The 18,835-nt window shown below is 37.6% G+C and overlaps 2 protein-coding genes across 2 annotated transcripts; both read left to right on the top strand.

The window, feature by feature from the left end:
* Nucleotides 1–2,849: 2,849 nt before the first annotated feature.
* LOC113361390 (F-box/kelch-repeat protein At3g06240-like) lies at nt 2,850–4,654 on the top strand. Its single transcript, XM_026604642.1, has 2 exons — nt 2,850–3,004; nt 3,297–4,654. Exons 1-2 carry the CDS (start codon nt 2,916–2,918, stop codon nt 4,144–4,146), a joined length of 939 nt encoding a protein of 312 aa, XP_026460427.1. The 5' UTR covers nt 2,850–2,915; the 3' UTR covers nt 4,147–4,654.
* Nucleotides 4,655–6,357: 1,703 nt separating this feature from the next.
* LOC113361388 lies at nt 6,358–8,173 on the top strand. Its single transcript, XM_026604641.1, has 2 exons — nt 6,358–6,476; nt 7,343–8,173. The coding sequence occupies exons 1-2, from the start codon at nt 6,388–6,390 to the stop codon at nt 7,635–7,637; spliced, it is 384 nt and encodes a 127-aa protein (XP_026460426.1). The 5' UTR covers nt 6,358–6,387; the 3' UTR covers nt 7,638–8,173.
* Nucleotides 8,174–18,835: the final 10,662 nt, after the last annotated feature.

Here is an 18,835-nt window from a genome sequence, read left to right as displayed (position 1 = left end):
GGTAAGTTCATTAACCAAACTGGCAGATCTGTTAAGCATGTACTTAATGCTTTACCATCTCACCATATGGGAGTCTTCAAAATCCCTGAGACAACTATAAAAGAAATGAACAAAGTGCAGCGAGATTATTAGTGGAACAAACCGAATGGAGGAGGATTATACATTGCAGCTTGGCCAAGGATTTGCAGAGATAAGTCAACAGGAGGAATGGGTTTTAGAGACCTACAATGCTTCAATAAAGCTCTTATACAAAGGCGTCGTGGAGATTATGTCAACAACAACAGCAATTGTGGGCAATTGCATTAAAAGGAAGATATTTTCCGCACAACTCAGCTATTTATGCTAAGAAGAAAAAGAACTCATCCTATGCATGGAAAAGTATTCATGGGATGATGAAATTCATAAAGACCTGGAGCTTTTGGGTTGTTGGAAATGGAGGAAAAATCCAAACTTGGATTGATAATTGGATACCAGGTACCAGCACAGTACCAATACCTAATGTGGAAACTGCAGAAGCTCAAAACTATGCAAAGGTTAGTGATTTAATTGACACTCATTCCAGAACGTGGAAGGCTGACACTGTAAGAAGATTGTTTAGCTATGAAGACGCGGAAAAAATTCTCCAAATTCGTATTCCTGTGAATGGTGCAGATAGGCTGGTGTGGACTTTGACAAGGAATACCAATTTACAGTTAAATCAGCATACAATAAACTGGTGGATATTAAAACAAATCGTCAAGCAAACTACGATGAAGAAGCTGCCAAACTATACAAGAAAATCTGGAGTATTGATTCACTGCCACGAGTGAAGCATTTCATCTGAAAATGTGTCACAGACATTGTCCCAAGTAATGAAAGATTAGCAAGGCAGATGGGGTACACGGGTGAAAATTGTGTTGTCTGTAAAAAAGGAGGATTCGAGCAGGCACAATGCAGCTATGCAGACAGACTAAACAGTGCAGAGCAAGCTGAAAGTGTAGGATTGCTAAAGGCCATGGAGTGGGCTGAAGATTTAAAGCTTCAACATGTTTGCTTTGAAATGGATGCTCAGACTGTGGTTAATGCAGTTCTTCACGATCACTACAAAGCTGCCTGGGAAAACCATTCAATCATCTTTGAAATTAGAGAAAAGCTTTGCAACAATCCATTATGGATATGCAAATTCATTCATAGGAAATGTAATAAGCCAGCTGACTCCTTAGCTAGGCATGCTAGAATTTTTAAGATTAGTAAGTCATGGATTAGTTTTCCTCCAAGCTTTATCAACCTTGTAATCTTGCAGGAGACGAACATTGTAGTCCGCTCTTCTTAATTTATGAATTTTACTCTTTGCATCAAAAAAAAAAAACTCGGGGATATTCCTTATGTATTTTATTTTGGGGGAGTATCAGGAAATGGAGTGTTTTTAAATGGAGTTCTTCATTGGTTGACATATCCCCAAGACAGAGTTAATAAACCCATAAGAGTTATACTTTCTTTCGATGTTGGGGAGGAGAAGTTTACGGAAATGCAACTACATATACCTCTTTGTGGCTCACGTGAAGGTGAGCATTCTTTTAAGACATCTATTAGCTTGTTGGATGGTAAACTTTGCTTGTCTTGGAATCTTGGTGATGCAAATGTGGATGTATGGGTTATGAAGAATTATGGAGTCATAGAATCTTGGACTAAACTTTTCAGTGTCAGCAGGCTGAAAGAAGATGTCGAGTATCTGAGGCCATTACAATCTTTAAAGAATGGTGATGTCTTATTACTTGGTCAGCCTTTAAACCAGTTAACTCGGTATAACAGGGATTTAATCTTGTATAGCCTAGTAATTGGAAATGCTAGGTTCTTGGATACAAGTGGTTACCAAATATTGGATGATGCGCGCACTTATGTTGGTAGTCTGCTTTCAGTTAAATCAGTTTGTAATGCAGGCCAAGAGGTTGTACAGCGGGCAATATTACAGTAAACTGACAAAGAGACTTCAAGAAGGAGACGGTTAATGCTTACTTACTTTATTTATTAGAAGCACATGTCCCTACATTTGCATACATCTTTTTGTCAAAAGAAGCTGAAAACTAGATGCATCTCTATATGCCCATCCTTGTGATGCAGCACCTTATAGATGACCTTTGGTGTGTATGCTATTTTTGTTTTTATGTTTCGCCGTCTGTTCTCCTTGGTATGTTATCTTTTATCAACACCTGTTATGTCGATCTAAAGAATGTGTGTTACTTTTGTTGTTGTATAAGGTATTCTGAGATTGTGTTTGTGTTTCTTTGTTTACTTGAGATCTGGTGTGATAAAAATGTGCCGGTTCCCTAATTAATCCGCTTTATAACAAGTCTCCCTGCATTTTCTTACCTTGACAACCAAATCTGGAATCCTTACATACAACCAAAATATGTGTTTCTTTCGGCATGCGTTGTTGATGTAAAGAAAACGTTCTCACATTTTGTGCTTATACCTGTAAAAATCAGCCTATAGTTGTACAAGTAAAAATTCGAAATCTTCCTTCTGCGAATCTCAAACTGATTTCCATCTGTTCATGGACTCGGACCACATTGCACCGGAGACATACCACATTGAAGGTAAAAAGTTCAAAGAAACTTCAAGAAGGAGATGGTTGATGGGAGTATGTTCTGTTGAAGCACAATGTCCCTGCATACATGTTATTGGCAAAGAAGCTGAAAACTAGATCCACGCGCACACACACAGTTTTCCCATTATGATGGCAGTCAGAAAGAGATGCCGCTGAAATGAATGAGCTTTTTTCTTGGGCTCGTTTCATAATAAGTGAAGAAATGGCCCATATAAACATCAAAGTGAATGAAGGTAAAAATTCACAAAAGAAGATTACAAAACATATCAAAAGAAAGACTGCAGTGCAGAGAGTAGAAGTGAAACCCTAGCCTCGAGCAGTAGGGAAGATGATGATCGAGAAGTGGAGACATCTTCCGGAAGAGATTATGACTGAGATACTCACATGGTTACCAGTTAAGTCCATCTTGAGATTCAGGTGTGTATCTAAGAAGTGGTGCATTCTATTTACAAACCCTGATTTTGTCAAAATGCATCTTAATCATTCTATTGAAATGAATCATTTTAGTCTCATCCTTACAAAACAAGAACCAACCTCTTACCATTCAGATGATCCTCATTCTGATAGTGCTACATTCCCTTCCCTTGATTACAACATTTGCACTGCTACTGGAGATGTTACATTTGTCTGTTGAATATCATTGTCCATTTCCTTACGGGAAACGATGTATTAAAATCTTTGGTTCTTGTGATGGATTGATTTGCCTCAGGTCTGATCATGAATTGTTATGTATTTGGAACCCGATTTCCGAAGAGTATAAGAAGTTACCACAAATACCAAAATTATTCCCACAAGTTCCTGAATTAGAACCGTCAAATTCTGTTCCAGCATTTGGGTTTGGTTGCGATTGCAAGACAGGGGTTTACAAAGTAGTCCAAATTCAAACTGCTGGGTGCGATATGTTTTCTCAAGCTAGAGTGTATACTCTAGGAACAGATTCATGGAGAGTGCTTGACGATATTCCTTATATATTTTGTTTATATGGAAGAGCAAATGGAGTGCTTTTGAATGGAGTTCTTCATTGGCTGGTATATCCCGACTACAAAGATATTAACAAACTCACTAGAGTTATACTTTCTTTCGATGTTGGGGGTGAGAAATTCGGGGAAATACAACTACCTAAACCTCTGTGGGGTGTACCTGAAGGTGGTGAGGATTATTATAAGACACGTATTAGCTTGTTGGATGATAAACTTTGCTTGTCTTGGAATCTTGGTGATGGGGATGTTGATGTATGGGTTATGAATGATTATGGAGTCATAGAATCTTGGACTAAACTTTTCAGCGTTAGCAGGTTAAAAGAAGGTGTCGAGTATTTGTGGCCAGTACAATCTTTGAAGAATGGTGAAATCTTATTATTCGGCTTGCCTTTAATCCCGTTAACCCAGTATGACGGGGATTTAATCTTGTATAGCCCAATTAGCCAAAGAGCTAGGTTCGTGGATACAAGTGGTTATCAGATATTGGAAGCTGTGCAAACATACGTTGGTAGTCTGGTTTCAGTTAAATCAATTTGTAATGCAGGCCAAGAAGATGTTGAGCAGGCAATATCACAATAAATTGACAAAGAAACTTCAAGAAGGAGACGCTTGATGGGAGCGTGTTTTGTAGAAGCACAATGTCCCTGCTTATATCTTTTTGGCAATAGAAGCAGAAAACTAGATCCCTCTCTGTATGCCCATCCTTGTGAGCAGCACCTTCATGGATGTCTTTTTGGTATGTATGTTATTTCTGTTGTCTGTTCTCCTTGGTTTATTGTCGTTTATCAACTCACCTTACGTCAATTTAAGGAATGTATTTTACTTTTGTTCTGCTCATTGTATAAAGTAGTTCTACTTTCATAGACTCGCTAACATCTCCATGCTTACAGTAGAACATTTTACCAACCTGAAATGAACCACCATCAGATTATGGGACAATATCTATTATTCTCCGAAAAAGTATTTGGGGGTTAGCTTTGTTTCTCTTTGTTTGCTAGAGATTTAGTGTGATATAAATATTGTGCTGGTTTTCTTATTAATGCGCTTCAAAACAAGTCCCATTGTATTTTGTTACTCTGACAATGAAATCTGGAACCCCGACGTACCACCCAAAATCTGTTCTCTTTTCTTGGGTGGCTATTTTCAATAAACTCTCAACTTGAACCTTATCTGCGGATAAGCTGATCTCAATTTGGTTTTCCCCATCAATTCATGTGGTTGGCAAGAAAATATAGGTCTAACCTTACTTCGGTCTTCTGTGATACGAGAGAAACAAGCACATTTTTATGACAGGTTGCCGCTCTAAGAAGCAGAGAGGTTGAAGTTCTGATCCTTGCCTCATCAGTTCCACAGAGATCTCCAATGTCTCCTGGATTTGTGTGTATTTTTGCAGGAATATCTGTTTGTGTGTATTTTTGCAGGAATGTCCGCTTGCTCGAATGTATAACTCAGTACACTGACAAAAAAAATTACCATTTAACTTTACCATCTACAAGTTTGAATTTCTTGATAAGACGGACGGCTACCAAACAAATAGATGGTAGGTTGTATTTGATTAATGCCTTCTGGGATGAATGAAACATAGCCTTAAAATTTTGTTGTTGGCATCATATTTTGTCAGACCTTTACATTTTTCTTCTTCAGTAAGGTGAATGAATGGCCCTTGTAAACTCTGGCCACTAGTCCCCTGCCCCTCATATTTTATGAAGTCTTCCTAAGAGTTTCAGTTGGCATGGTAGGTGCCTTACGGCATGTGCTAGATGACTTATCTTTCTTTCTTCTTGTTGTTGCTTTCTCATGACAAAATGAGCTCAAGAGCCATAAACCCTTGGCTTAGAACCAGTGACTCTGAAATTGTTGGTTGCCACATGTTTTGTTGCTAAATTTTTTGTGGTCGTTTATAGCAGGTACCAAAAAAATGAAGGCTTTTTTAAAAAAAAAACTCAAACTACTTAATACTTATACCTAAATCGCTTTCTTTTTCTTTCTACTTCTAGTAAATAAATACAAAAATAAATACTACTAAAAAAATAGTTTATGAAATGGTATGAACTTCATACTGCTAAACAGTACGGAGTTCCAAAAAATAAATACTACAAATCACATTAGACCTTTTCTTTTTGCCAAGTCCAATAGCTTATTAGAGCAAAACAACGTAATTACAAGAACTACAAGGAGGGCTCAAAGCCCCATCCTCATAAATCAAAGGGGTTAAAAATGATAACAGTAAAGATAACTCAAAAAGCTCCAAAAAAAAAAAAAAGAGTTAATACAAAATAAATAAACATCAAGAGAATACTCAAAATTTTTTTTAACAACGTCTATATCTTACTCCTCTCAAGCGCCCCTTAGTTCCAATTCTAAAATAAGGGACGATCGATGGAAGTATGCTTTTTTGTTGAAGCACAATGTCCTCGCCTGCATGCATCTTTTTGGCAAAAGAAGCAGAAAACTAGATGCGTCTATATATCCTTGTGATGCATACCTTTAAACGAATTTGCCGAGCACAATGATGTGGCAGTTGACAATGACAGTGAGATATATGCTCCTAATACGAAATTGCTGTCAGAAAGAGATGCCAATTGCCAAGGACAGGCAGATGACATTTAGGCGCATATGGTTTTCCAAGAACAGACATAAATTCTTTCTATGGAAGGATGGAATATGAATGAGCTTTTTTGTTGGGCTCGTTTCGTAATAAGAGAAGAAATAGCCCAATGTAAAAGAGGTAAAAATCCATATAAGAGGAAAACAACAGCGCAAAAGAAAGAATGTAAGTGTAGAGTAAAAGTAAAACCCTAGACTGCAGCTGCTGCGAAGATGAAGATCGAGAAGTGGAGATATCTTCCGGTAGAGATTATGACTGAGATACTCACATGGTTACCAGTGAAATCCATCTTGAGATTCAGGTGTGTATCTAAGAAGTGGTGCATTCTATTTACGAACCCCGATTTTATTAAAATGCATCTAAACCATTCAATTGAAATGCATCGTTTTAGTCTCATCCTTACAAAACAAGAATCAACATCATACAGTTTAGATGATATTTATTCTTCTACTGCTACATTCCCTTCCCTTGATTACAACATTTGCACTACTACTGGAGATGTTACTTTTGACATGTCTGTTGAGTATCATTGCCATTTCTCTACTGGAGATTTATTGAAATCGTTGGTTCTTGTAATGGACTAATTTGCCTCATCTCTGATCCCGAATTGTTATGCATTTGGAACCCAATTGCTCAAGAGTATAAGAAATTACCACAAATACCAAAAGTTTCCCCACTAATTCAAAACTTATTACTACCAATTGCTCCTGTTGCAACATATAGGTTTGGTTACGACTGCAAGACAGGGGTTTATAAAGTAGTCCAAATTGTTACTGCTGGGTGCGATATGTTTTCTCAAGTTAGAGTGTGTACTCTAGGAACAGATTCATGGAGAGTTATTCCTTATATATTTTATTTATATGGAAAAGCAAATGGAGTGCTTTTAGATGGAATTCTTCATTGGCTGGTACATCCCTGCAACGGTGTTAACAAACCCACAAGAGTTATCCTTTCATTCAATGTTGCAGAGGAGACATTCGTGGAAATGCAACTGCCTATACCTCTTTGCAGTGCACCTGAAGGCGAGCATTATTTCAAGACAAATATTGGCTTGTTGGATGGTAAACTTTGCTTATGTTGGAATCTTGGTGATGGGAATGTGGATGTATGGGTTATGAATAATTATGGTGTCATAGAATCTTGGACTAAACTTTTCAGCGTTAGCAGGCTGAAAGAAGATATCGAGTATTTGAGGCCAGTACTGTCTTTAAAGAACGGTGATATCTTATTATTCGGTCAGCCTTTAATCCAGTTAACCCAGTATGACGGGGATTTAATCTTGTATAACCCAATGAGCCGAACAGCTAAGTTCGTGGATACAAGTGGTTATCAAATATTGGAAGCTGTGCAAACATACGTTGGTAGTCTGGTTTCAGTTAATTCAATTTGCAATGCAGGCCAAGAAGATGTAGAGCAGCCAAGTGGTTATCAAATATTGAACCCAGTGCTAATAGACGTTTGATGAGAGCATGTTTTGTAGAAGCATAATGTCCCTGCATACATCTTTTTGGCAAAAGAAGCAGAAAACTAGATCCATCTCTGTATGCCTATCCTTGTGAGCAGCACCTTCGTGGATGACTTTTTGGTATGTGTTTTACTTCTGCTGTCTGTTCTCCTTGGTTTGTTATCATCTATCAACTCACCTTATGTTAATTTAAGGACTGTATGTTACTTCTGTTCTGCTCATTGTATAAAGTAGTTCTATTTTCATAGACAACATCTCCATGCTTACCGTAAAACATGTTAATAACTTGAAATGAAGCGCCATCAGATTATGGGACAATATGACCTCCTATTCTCATAAAAAGTATTTCGGGGTTAGCTTTGTTTCTCTTTGTTCACTAGAGATTAAGTGCGATAGAAATATATTGCTGGTTTTCTTACTGATCCGCTTCAAAACAAGTCTCGTTGTATTTTCTTACGCTGACAATAAAATATGGAATCTCAACATTCGACCCAAAATCTGTTTTCTTTTTCTTTGGGTAGCTATTTTTTTCTTCTATGGGTAGCTATTTTAAATAAGCTCTCAACTTGAACCAACCTACAATGAATGGCCAGCATGTGTCTTGAAACTTGTACATGTATTTTTCTCTTTCATCCATTTTCATGGCAATCCCATGATTGTATCTCATCATTAATATTCAGTGCCATCATGCAACTGATCTCAATTTGGTTTTCTCCATCAATTCATGCTGTCGGCAAGAAAATTTAGGTCTAACCTTACTTTGGTCATCTGTGATACAAAAGAAACAAGCACATCTCTATGAAAGATTGTCCCTCTAAGAAGCATAGAGGTTGAAGTTGTGATCCTTGCCTCATCAGTTCCACAGAGATCTCAAATGTCACTTGGATTTGTGTATATCTTTGCAGGAACTCTGCTTGCTCAGATATATCACATTACAGTGACACAAAAAACTAGTGCAGATAAGACGGCCGGTTACCAAACAAATAAATTGTAGGATGTATTTGACTAATGCCTTTAGGGGTTAATGAAACATGCCTTAAATTTTTGTGGCCTTCATCATTTTGTCAGCCCTTTATACTTTTTTTCTTCTTGTTAATGTTCAGTATGGTGGTGTAAACCCTGGCCACAACTCACTTGCCCCTCTTATCTTATTCAACGAAGACTTCCAAAGAGTTTCGGTTGGCACAGTTACATTCTTCTTTTGCCTTTTTTTTGTTGTTGCTTTAAACTAGTGTCACCGTAATAACCAATTGGTTCTTGGTTCATTATAACAAAATGAGCTCAAGAGTCATAGGCCTTTCCTTGGCTTAAGACTAGTGACTCCTTTGAAATTATTGGTTGCCACAAGTTCTGGAGCTAAAAATGAAGGTGTTCGATAAACCAACATTCACCAGAGACTAGATTCAAATTAAACAGAAAACGGAAATGAGATTTAGATAGAAGCTGTACGTTTTCTTTTACTCCTTATTGTACATAAATACAACTCCGTATTAAAAATACAAACAGTAGAATACACAACTCCAAATTAAATGGACAACAATGAAAATAATGAAAAAAAAGATGGGATCAAAGCTAAAAATAGAAATCCCGTTAGATCTAAATCCAAATCAAATCCCAAATTCATGACAAAAGAGGAGTTGATTGTGATTGATGATGATGATTAGTTACAATTTCAGGAGGGTCCATGACACTAACATCAACAACACAACTGAATCTCACATCATCATCATCTTCTTCATCAGCAGGAGCACCGTTGACACAATCATAATAAAGAGATCTAACAACTAAATCAAGTTGATCTTCTAAATATCTCTGTAATAATCTTCCTTCTCCTTGATTATCTTCTTCTTCTTCATCAGCAACAGGAATACTCGTGGGATTAATCTCTTGAATTATCCCATTTTCATCAATTTTAGTGTATTTAAAACGTTTACAACAAAGATGGATGATACAAAGCCAAGGGAAAGTAAAGCAAAGAATAGGTATTAAGAATGGTGAACAGAGGATTAGAAATACTAATCTTCTTCGTTTTCTTCTCCACCAACTCATTCTCATAACCATCATCATCTTACTTAATTTCTTTCTTTCTTACAGATTTTCATTTTTTTTTGTTTTTTTTTTGTGTCTTCTGAGAAAAGCTTGAATCCAACGAGAAGTTAATGACGTGTATATATATAATTGTTTAATCTTTATAAAGTGGGACCCGCATTTTTGAAGAAAGAAAAATGTGGCGTGGGATGGGATGTTGCTGGTGCTGCGACACTGTTCTCCAGTGTGGTTGTCGTGTTTGATGGTGCGACTGATTATGAGTCAAAACTATTCCCCGATGACTTGGTGCATAAATTTTTCAGACGAAAACTGCCAGTAAAGTTTGCGAAAACACTTAAGAACGCGACCGAATCCAGGTGGGATTCAGTCATTGCAACACAAGGCATTTTTTTTTATTTTTTTTTGTTCAAGTAAAATGTTTTATTAGACGTTAGATGGCCAATTAGGAAGCTCAGGGCTGATATTTTTACTAGCACACTTACCAGCCATAGTATTCATACTACCTTTTACATTCTTGCAATCCGTTTCTACGAAGTTAAACAACAAAATTTGGCAATCTGATATGCGATTATTTGCTTGCCATTGAACGCCCTCCATCTTTCCATCAATAGCATTTACTAAGGCCTGATTGTCGGACAAAAAAAATCACATCCGTATGGTCCGTAAAATTGCGGTTAACATCCAATCCGCAAGATTCATGGGACGGACACGAGTGAGATTTTTAAATCCTCATTTTTAACGGTTTGGTTGCGGTTGGACTTTGAAATAATTTTTTCCTTGTTTTTCCTTGTTTGTCTTAAAAATTGTGCAAACTTGAACTAGGTCACTTAATAGCGGGACGGAGGGAATACTTCTTATAGCTTGTTCTGAATTGGTAATTAGCTAATTTTGGGGGTTCTGAAAAATTAGTAATTTGCACTATTACTTCTTATAGCTTGTTCTAAATTGGTAATTAGCTAATTTTAGGGTTCTGAAAAATTAGTTAATTTCGTGTTTTTTTTTTCTTGACTAAATCCGCGGTTAATCCGCATCCGGCCCATATCACCCGTTGATCCGCGGATGTCACGAGTGATTAGACCGGACACGGTTGGATTTTTCAAATCCGCAAATTTGACGGATTGGACGCGGGTGACCCCTAATCCGCATCCGTCCGTTGGACACCAAAAAAAAAAAGCCTTGGCGACATTACATTGTCGAGCCTATTAAATGGAAAATCATTTGCTTCGGCATCTGTTACTGATTTGGCTGGATAGGTTCAGCATTTAGTTGTTTGGAAATCTTTGTTGTTATCAATGATGATGGCTGCACAACCTGCAATCGGAGATTATTTAGAAATGGCAGCATCAATATGAGAGTTTTATGTTGTTGCATTGTAATTGTAGACAAAAACTGATGTCGCGAAGCAGATTTATGACCCAATGGTGATATAACGAACTTATATTTTACTGTCTTACTTTGAGATATCTCCCTGATTATGTGTTGGATGTTCTGAACGGTATTAGTAAGGTTAATAGTAACATGTTCAAATATAACTATACATTTATATTTTCATATCTTCCACAACACCAACCCATATACTGCTTTGAAAGCCATCATGATCGGCATTTTAAGATCCCGACCGGGCCGGCTGGGGGTACAAATATTTTTTAGGGTATCTCCTTAGACACATTACTGCATAACTGGGAGGCAATCATGCACTAGTATTGTCTGTTCTTTTCTTTCTTATGTGCTCTACAACAATTGAGCTTGTTTTGTAATTCTTCGTCCATTCTTTACCTTCTTGGTAATGAATCGATTTATTTTAATATATTGAACCCTTTCTGAATCACAAACAAAGGGAGCTTTATGTTGTTGCATTGTAACTGTAGACAAAGAATGATGTTGTGAAGCAGTTTTATGACCCAATGATGATATAACGAGATTATATTTCATTGTCTTACTTTGAGATATCTCCTTGATTATGTGTTGGATGTTCTTAACGATATTAGTAAGGTTAATAGTAACATGTTCAAATATAACTACACATTTATATTTTCATATCTTCCACAACACCAACCCATATACTGTATAAATGCTTTGAAATCCATCGTGACCGGCGTTTTAAAATCCAGACCGGACCAGCTAGAAAAACCGTAAACCTAGTGCATTAGTAGAAATAATGGGTTGGGTCATCATTGACCCACTAATTTTCCCAAAGACCGTCTTTAAATTGATAAATCGGGTGAACCAGCCGGTTCAACCAGAATATTTGGAATACCTCGATTCGGCATGTAGGGTTCGCTGGTTCGATTATAGGTAATGGTTTGTCATCTCCTAACACCGAGGCCTTCTCAACATAATTGGCTTCAGGGTTGGCAAAAAACTCTGTAGTTAAGCGTACTCGGGCGGAAGTAATTCAGAGATTGGTGACCTCTTGGGAATTTGTTGTTGGATGACCACATCGATGCCCGTTAAATACCCCACACTGTCGGGTGACCACATTGGCTAAGTGGGACAATATCGGTGGAGGGTTAGGTCAATAAAAATGGTATCAGAGCCGACGATGGGACACCTGCCGAGGGTGAGAGAGTACCTGAATGGGATAGGTCAGGTACTGGTCTCATTAGGGGCAGGGAACGTCAGAGATCTGGGCTTGAACGGGAAGTGTTCAGCAGCACTTTCCGAGTTGCTGGACACTTTGGGATGAATAAAACTCTACTTAACCTCCGACTCCATGTCTTTTGGAAAAGATGCAAGATGATGTGTCTAAGTTAGTTAGAGGGTGTAAGTTGTGTAGCACATATAAACCTTCCAACAGGAAACGTGGGTTATATCTACCATTATCAGTACCATCAAGACCTTGGGAGAGTATTTCTATAGATTTTCTTGGTGGGTTACCAAAGACCAAGTCTGGTTATGATTACTTGTTCGTTGTGGTCGACCGATTCAACAAGATGATTGCATTAATTCCATGTACAAAGACGGTGACAGGGGCCGGTGCAGCAAAGCTCTTCTTTGAGCATGTGTGGAAGCATTTTGGTTTACCTACTTCGATTATTTCTGATAGGGATAGTCGATTCCTTAGTCATTTTTGGGATTCTTTATGGAAGATGATGGACACTAGGTTGAAGAAGAGTACAACTTTTCATCCACAAACAGACGGACAAACAGAAGTGGTCAATAGGACTATGGCTCACATGTTAAGGGGATATGATTCTAAGCATCCTAAAACTTGGATGAGAGTTTACCATATCTACAGTTTACTTTCAATAGAGAAGTTCATAGTTCTTCGGGAAAATCTCCTTTCGAAACGTGCTATGGTTACTTACCACCTAGCCCTTTCGATCTAGTATTTTCTAGTGACACCTCAATGGAGGGGAAGGAAGGAAGTGAACGACAAAAGGCACAAAAGTTCTTGGAGAAGATATCTCAGATTCATGCAACTTTTGAAGCACAATTAAAGAAGTCACAAGCCAGATACAAAGCAAAGCATGAAAAGCATCTTGTGCCTTGTAATTTCGGTGTTGGTGACTTGGTATGGTTAAAGTAAGGTAAGGAACGACTGAAGGGGGAAGGTAAGAAGTTGAAGCCATTGAGGTATGGACCGTTTTGTATTCTCGACCAGATTGGTGACAATGCCTTTCGTTTAGATCTGCCACCTTATCTAGGAATGTACTCGGTTATAAATGTCGAATACTTGAAGTTGTTTGAACCACCATTACTTGATGATGACGACGACGATACTATGATCTTACCAAGAGCAGAAGACTTATGGTTTGATATAGAGGAACCACTCAAGGAAGACTGCATATTGGAGCGAAGAGTGACTAAAAGGCGACAAGAAGAAAAAGAAGCTTTTCTAATTGGATGTGAAGGTCAAGTTCCTAGCAAAGCCAAGTGGTTTAACAAGGAAAAAGAGACTGTCGAGTTCCCTAACCTTCATTTTTAACTTTCACAGGAGTTCAAGTTCTTAAAAGGGGGACCCATGATACAGGTGTATCCGTACTCCTTTAGGGAACTTAGTTTACCTCAAGCTAAGTTGCGGGGAGAATCCTATTCTAGGAAGGAATCCTTGTTTAGGCAGAATTCCTAGTTAGGGAAGAGTTTTGTTTTAGGCAATACTCTTAGTTTAGGAAATATATTCCTAATAGAAGTCTTTGGTCGGCTGAGTACGATGAAGGCTACAAATAAAGGGCTTTGGCTAATAGCTAAGGACACACAGATACTAGGCACAAAGAACCTAGGAGAAGCTTGGAATAATACTTGTGCAAGCTAGCAAAACAGTTTAAGGTTGATCCAATGTTTAGAGAGACTATGAGCGTAAAAAATAGAGAATTTTAATTGTTTTCTTGTTCATAATCTAGAGAAGATATTTTCTTCGAATTACTACTTGTTCTGTTTTCTAAGTTTCTGGTTTATTATTATTATGAATTCCGCCTTTATAGTAATAGCTACCAAGGTATATAGATCATACGTATCACCAAGCTTCATTAAATCTATCTAGGAAATGGTTTGCAAGATCCAAGGGCAGTGGCTTGCTGATGGAGAAAGGAACTTCAAGTTTTTTCATAAAACTGCATCTTACAATCAGAGAGTTAATTCGATTAATTATCTCTTAGTTGATGGAGTTATGTGTCATGATATAGACATTATAGATGAAGAGGCACATAGGTTCTATATGGATGTTTTCACAGAGAGGGTGCAAATCAGACCAATTTTTGACGACTTAGAAATGTCGAAGATTAGTATGCAGCAGAGCATTTTGATGGAGAAACCCTTTGAAGAGGATGAGGTGAAGACTGTGATAGGAAGTTTTGGCAGAAATAAGTCGTCGGGACCGGATGGATACATGATGGAGTTTTTGATGGATGTGTGGGATATCATCAAGCTGGAACTAATGGCAGTTATGCAGTAATTTGAGCGTACATGCAACATTGATTGGAGATTAAATTGTACAAATATCATCCTTATACTTAAATGTAACGGGGCTGTTAGCATGCACAATTTTAGGCCTATTAGCTTGATAGGGGGTGTATACAAAATAATCTCAAAGCTTCCGGTGGACAGACTAAAAAAGGTACTTCCTTCGATTATTTCATAATTTCAGGGAGTTTTTGTTAATAATAGGCAGATCACAGATGGAATGCTGATTGCTTCCGAACTTATTGATTCTCGAGAGAGGGAGGTTAAGCCTGGTTTGGTGTTGAAAATGGCCTTGGAAAAAACGTTTGATAATGTTAAATGGGGTTTCCTGGACTACACCTTGTCTAGGTTTGGCTTTGGAATATTTGGAGGAATTGGATTAGGTGGTGTATATCAACTACAAGGTTCTCAGTGGGGATCAATGGTACTGCATCAACTCTGTTTAGAAGTTCAAAAGGTGTCAAGCGAGGCGATCCTATGTCACCGTTTCTCTTTATTATGGTTGTGGAAGTGTTGTATCTTTTGATTAAGAAGGCATCTTCAATGCAATTATTTTCTGGTTCAAACCTTCACCTAATGCACCTGAAATTAATCATCTACAATTTGCGGATGATCTCCTCGTGTTCCTTGAGGATGATGCAGTTCAGGTAAGTAATTTCAAAAATGTCCTCCTTGCTTTTGAGCTTATTTCGGGGTTAAAGGTGAATTTTCGCAAAAGCCCTTTGGTGGCCGTAGGGAATGCAGTAAATGTGGTTGAGAGTGCATGCATTTTTGATTGTCATGTAGCTTCATTCCCAATGAAGTATATCGGAATCCCATTGGGAAGAAAATCAAAGTCCGTAGGGGTTTGGGATGTGATAATACAAAATTTTCATAAAAAGTTAAGCACCTGGCAACAGAAGTATCTTTCAAAGGGGGTAGACTAATGCTTATACAAAGTGTTCTATGTAGTTTACCGATGTACTATTTATCACTTTTTCAAATGCCAACATCGGTGGAGAAGCAATTACAAAGGATCATGAGACCATTTATTTTGGGAACCTTGAATCACAAACCGAAAAAGGGTTGGGTTAGCTGGAAGAGGATAAATCTTCCTAAGGAAGGCGGTGGAGTGGGAATAAAGAAGTTACGACTCATGAACAAAGCTTTGCATGCTAAGTGGATTTGGAGATATGGAAATGAAGAAAACGCTTTGTGGAAGAAAAAAGTACACCACAAGTTTGGAGGAAATAGTAGGCTTTCTATCCTAATCCAAAAAAAAAAATGTTGGTAAGAGCTTATGGGCAGGTATTCTCAAGTGTACTGATGATGTGCGATAGAATTCGACTTTGCAGGTTAATACAGGTAACAAGATACTTTTTTGGATGGATCCATGGTTGAACGGCAAAATTTAAGAACTTTATTTCCAAATATTTACAATATCAGTAGGCTACAGGATGCTACTATTGCAAATATTTTGGATAGAAACAATGACAACAAGAATTGGAATTTTGCGTTTTGCAGAGTTCTAAAAAAAGATGAAGTTAATGATGTCGCGCATCTCCTGAATATGATTTCTACATTTAATTTTGGTAATGATGGGAAGGATCAGAGAGTTTGGCAGCAAGGTTGACGAATTTTTTCAGTGATTGAGTGTTATAAGATTTAGAGACAGATAGTTTGATACCATTTCCACACAAGAGCATATGCTCTAAATTTCCGTAAAAGGTAATATTTTTTGTCTGGACGTTGTGCTACGTTGCAGATCCGACAATGGATACCTACGAAAATTCTTTTTGGATTAATGGTTTTTTACTTTATAAGAAGGCAGCGGAGTCTAATCACCACTTATTTTTGCATAGTGAAACAACTAGAGGAGTGTGGCTTTTGTTTCTCAAATTACAATGGGTTTTTCAAGAGTCAATTAGACAAACCATGAATGGAAACAAAAGAAAACTAAATTTCTAATGCCAGAAACAACATATGAGATATTATTCTGTTTGCAGTGTGGTGGGCAGTCTGGGTTGAACGAAATGCAAGGCTTTTTAATGGGAAATACAAAACTCAGGGTAAATTGATTGATAGTGTCAAGACTTTTATTTACAATTGGTGTGTGGTTACAAATATTTTTTAGGGTATCTCCTTAGACACATTACTGCACAACTGGGAGGCAATCATGCACTAGTATTATCTGTTCTTTTCTTTCTTATGTGCTCTGCAACAATTGAGCTTGTTTTGTAATTCTTCGTCTATTCTTTACCTTCTTGGTAAGGAATCGATTTATTTTAATATATTGAACCCTTTCTGAATCACAAACAAAGGGAGTTTTATGTTGTTGCATTGTAACTGTAGACAAAGAATGATGTCATGAAGCAGTTTTATGACCCAATGATGATATAACGAGATTATATTCCATTGTCTTACTTTGAGATATCTCCTTGATTATGTGTTGGATGTTCTTAACGATATTAGTAAGGTTAATAGTAACATGTTCAAATATAACTATACATTTATATTTTCATATCTGCCACAACACCAACCCATATACTGCTTTGAAAGCCATCATGATCGGCATTTTAAGATCCCGACCGGGCCGGCTGGTCAAACCGTAAACCTGGTGAATCAGCAGAAATAATGGGGTGGGTCATCATTGACCCACTAATTTTCCCAAAGACCGTGTTTAAACTGATAAACCAAGTAAGCCGGCTAGTCCAACAAGAATATTTGTAATACCTCCACTACGCATGTAGGGTTTGAAAAAATGGGGGTCTAACAACCACACCCAATATTTCGCTTAGCAATCTTCATGGACTAACTCCAATATACTTTTAAGAGAATCAAATAGATAGTCAGACTCGATCTTAATAAAAGTATATCAAAGAGTTATATCTCACTTTCTCGATTCTTACTCAAGCAAATAGAAATTTGCGAGTCTAGTTGAATACAAGAGAAATCACTTGAACGGTACCAAAGACCAATGTTCAAGGATCAATCAATTTCAATCAACAACCAAAGGTCGGATTTCCCAATTGATTGATTCAAACGCACAACCTGTGATATTTCAATTATATAACAAAATATAATGCGAAAAAGAAATAACACAGACACCAGAATTTTTGTTAACGAGGAAACCGCAAATGCAGAAAAACCACGTGACCTAGTCCAGATTGAACACACATTGTATTAAGCCGCTACAGACACTAGACTACTACAAACTAACTTCGGTCTGGACTGTAGTTGAACCCCGATCAGTCTCACACTGATCCAAGGTACAGTTGCGCTCCTTACGTCTCTGATCCTAGCAGGATACTACGCACTTGATTCCCTTAGCTGATCTCACCCACAACTAAGAGTTGCTACGACCCAAAGTCGAAGACTTTAATAAACAAATCTGTATCACACAGAAAAGTCTACGGTAATAGATAAATCTGTCTCCCACAGAAATACCTACGAGTTTTGTTCTGTCTTTTGATAAATCAAGGTGAACATGAACCAATTGATAAACCATACTTATATTCCCGAAGAACAACTCAGTATTATCAATCACCTCACAATAATCTTAATCGACGCGGCGAAAGAAGATATTGTGGAATCACAAACGATGAGACGAAGATATTTGTGATTACTTTTATACCTTTCCTATCGGAGATATCAATCTCAAGCCAATCGTTACGATTGTACTGACGGTCCACAAAAGGGACTAATTTTAATTATTATTATTATTATTATTTTATTTTTTTTATTATGAAAACGTACCTCTGAGGGCTTTTATTGAAAATAGGGAAAAGAGTAATATTACATGAAAAGTGTTGGTAACCTAGCTACAAGCTGGGAACCAACACCCTTTTGAATAACAATACCTAAACGATGAAAAAGAAAACTGCCAGTGCCATAATTTGCATCATTGTGAGATAGACAGTTCTTTAACCTCTTTACAAAAGCCATTGTGTCCTCACTTAGTTCACCTAATGTATTGAAAGCAAGAATATGAAAGCCATATCCGTGAGACTCACACTTCTCTAAATATTTGTTGCGTTTACGGAGAATCGCCTTAGAGAGAGCTTGACCCGGGGTGAAAGAAAGAATTTCCCCAGTGAAGGGAGAAACGCCTGTGACATCGAAGCATGTATCTCTGCCGTTTTCCCAGTTGTGTACCAATAAGTCGGCCGTCCTCAAAGCAGCATTCTCATCTGAAAGAAAACCTAAGGCTGCTTCTTTACGTGATGCGACACCGGCTTTGATACATATATCCATAAAAATGTCAC

This window comes from Papaver somniferum, chromosome 3, assembly GCF_003573695.1.
Source record: "Papaver somniferum cultivar HN1 chromosome 3, ASM357369v1, whole genome shotgun sequence".
NCBI lineage: Eukaryota > Viridiplantae > Streptophyta > Magnoliopsida > Ranunculales > Papaveraceae > Papaver > Papaver somniferum.
This window is presented reverse-complemented; position numbering and strand designations above follow the sequence as displayed.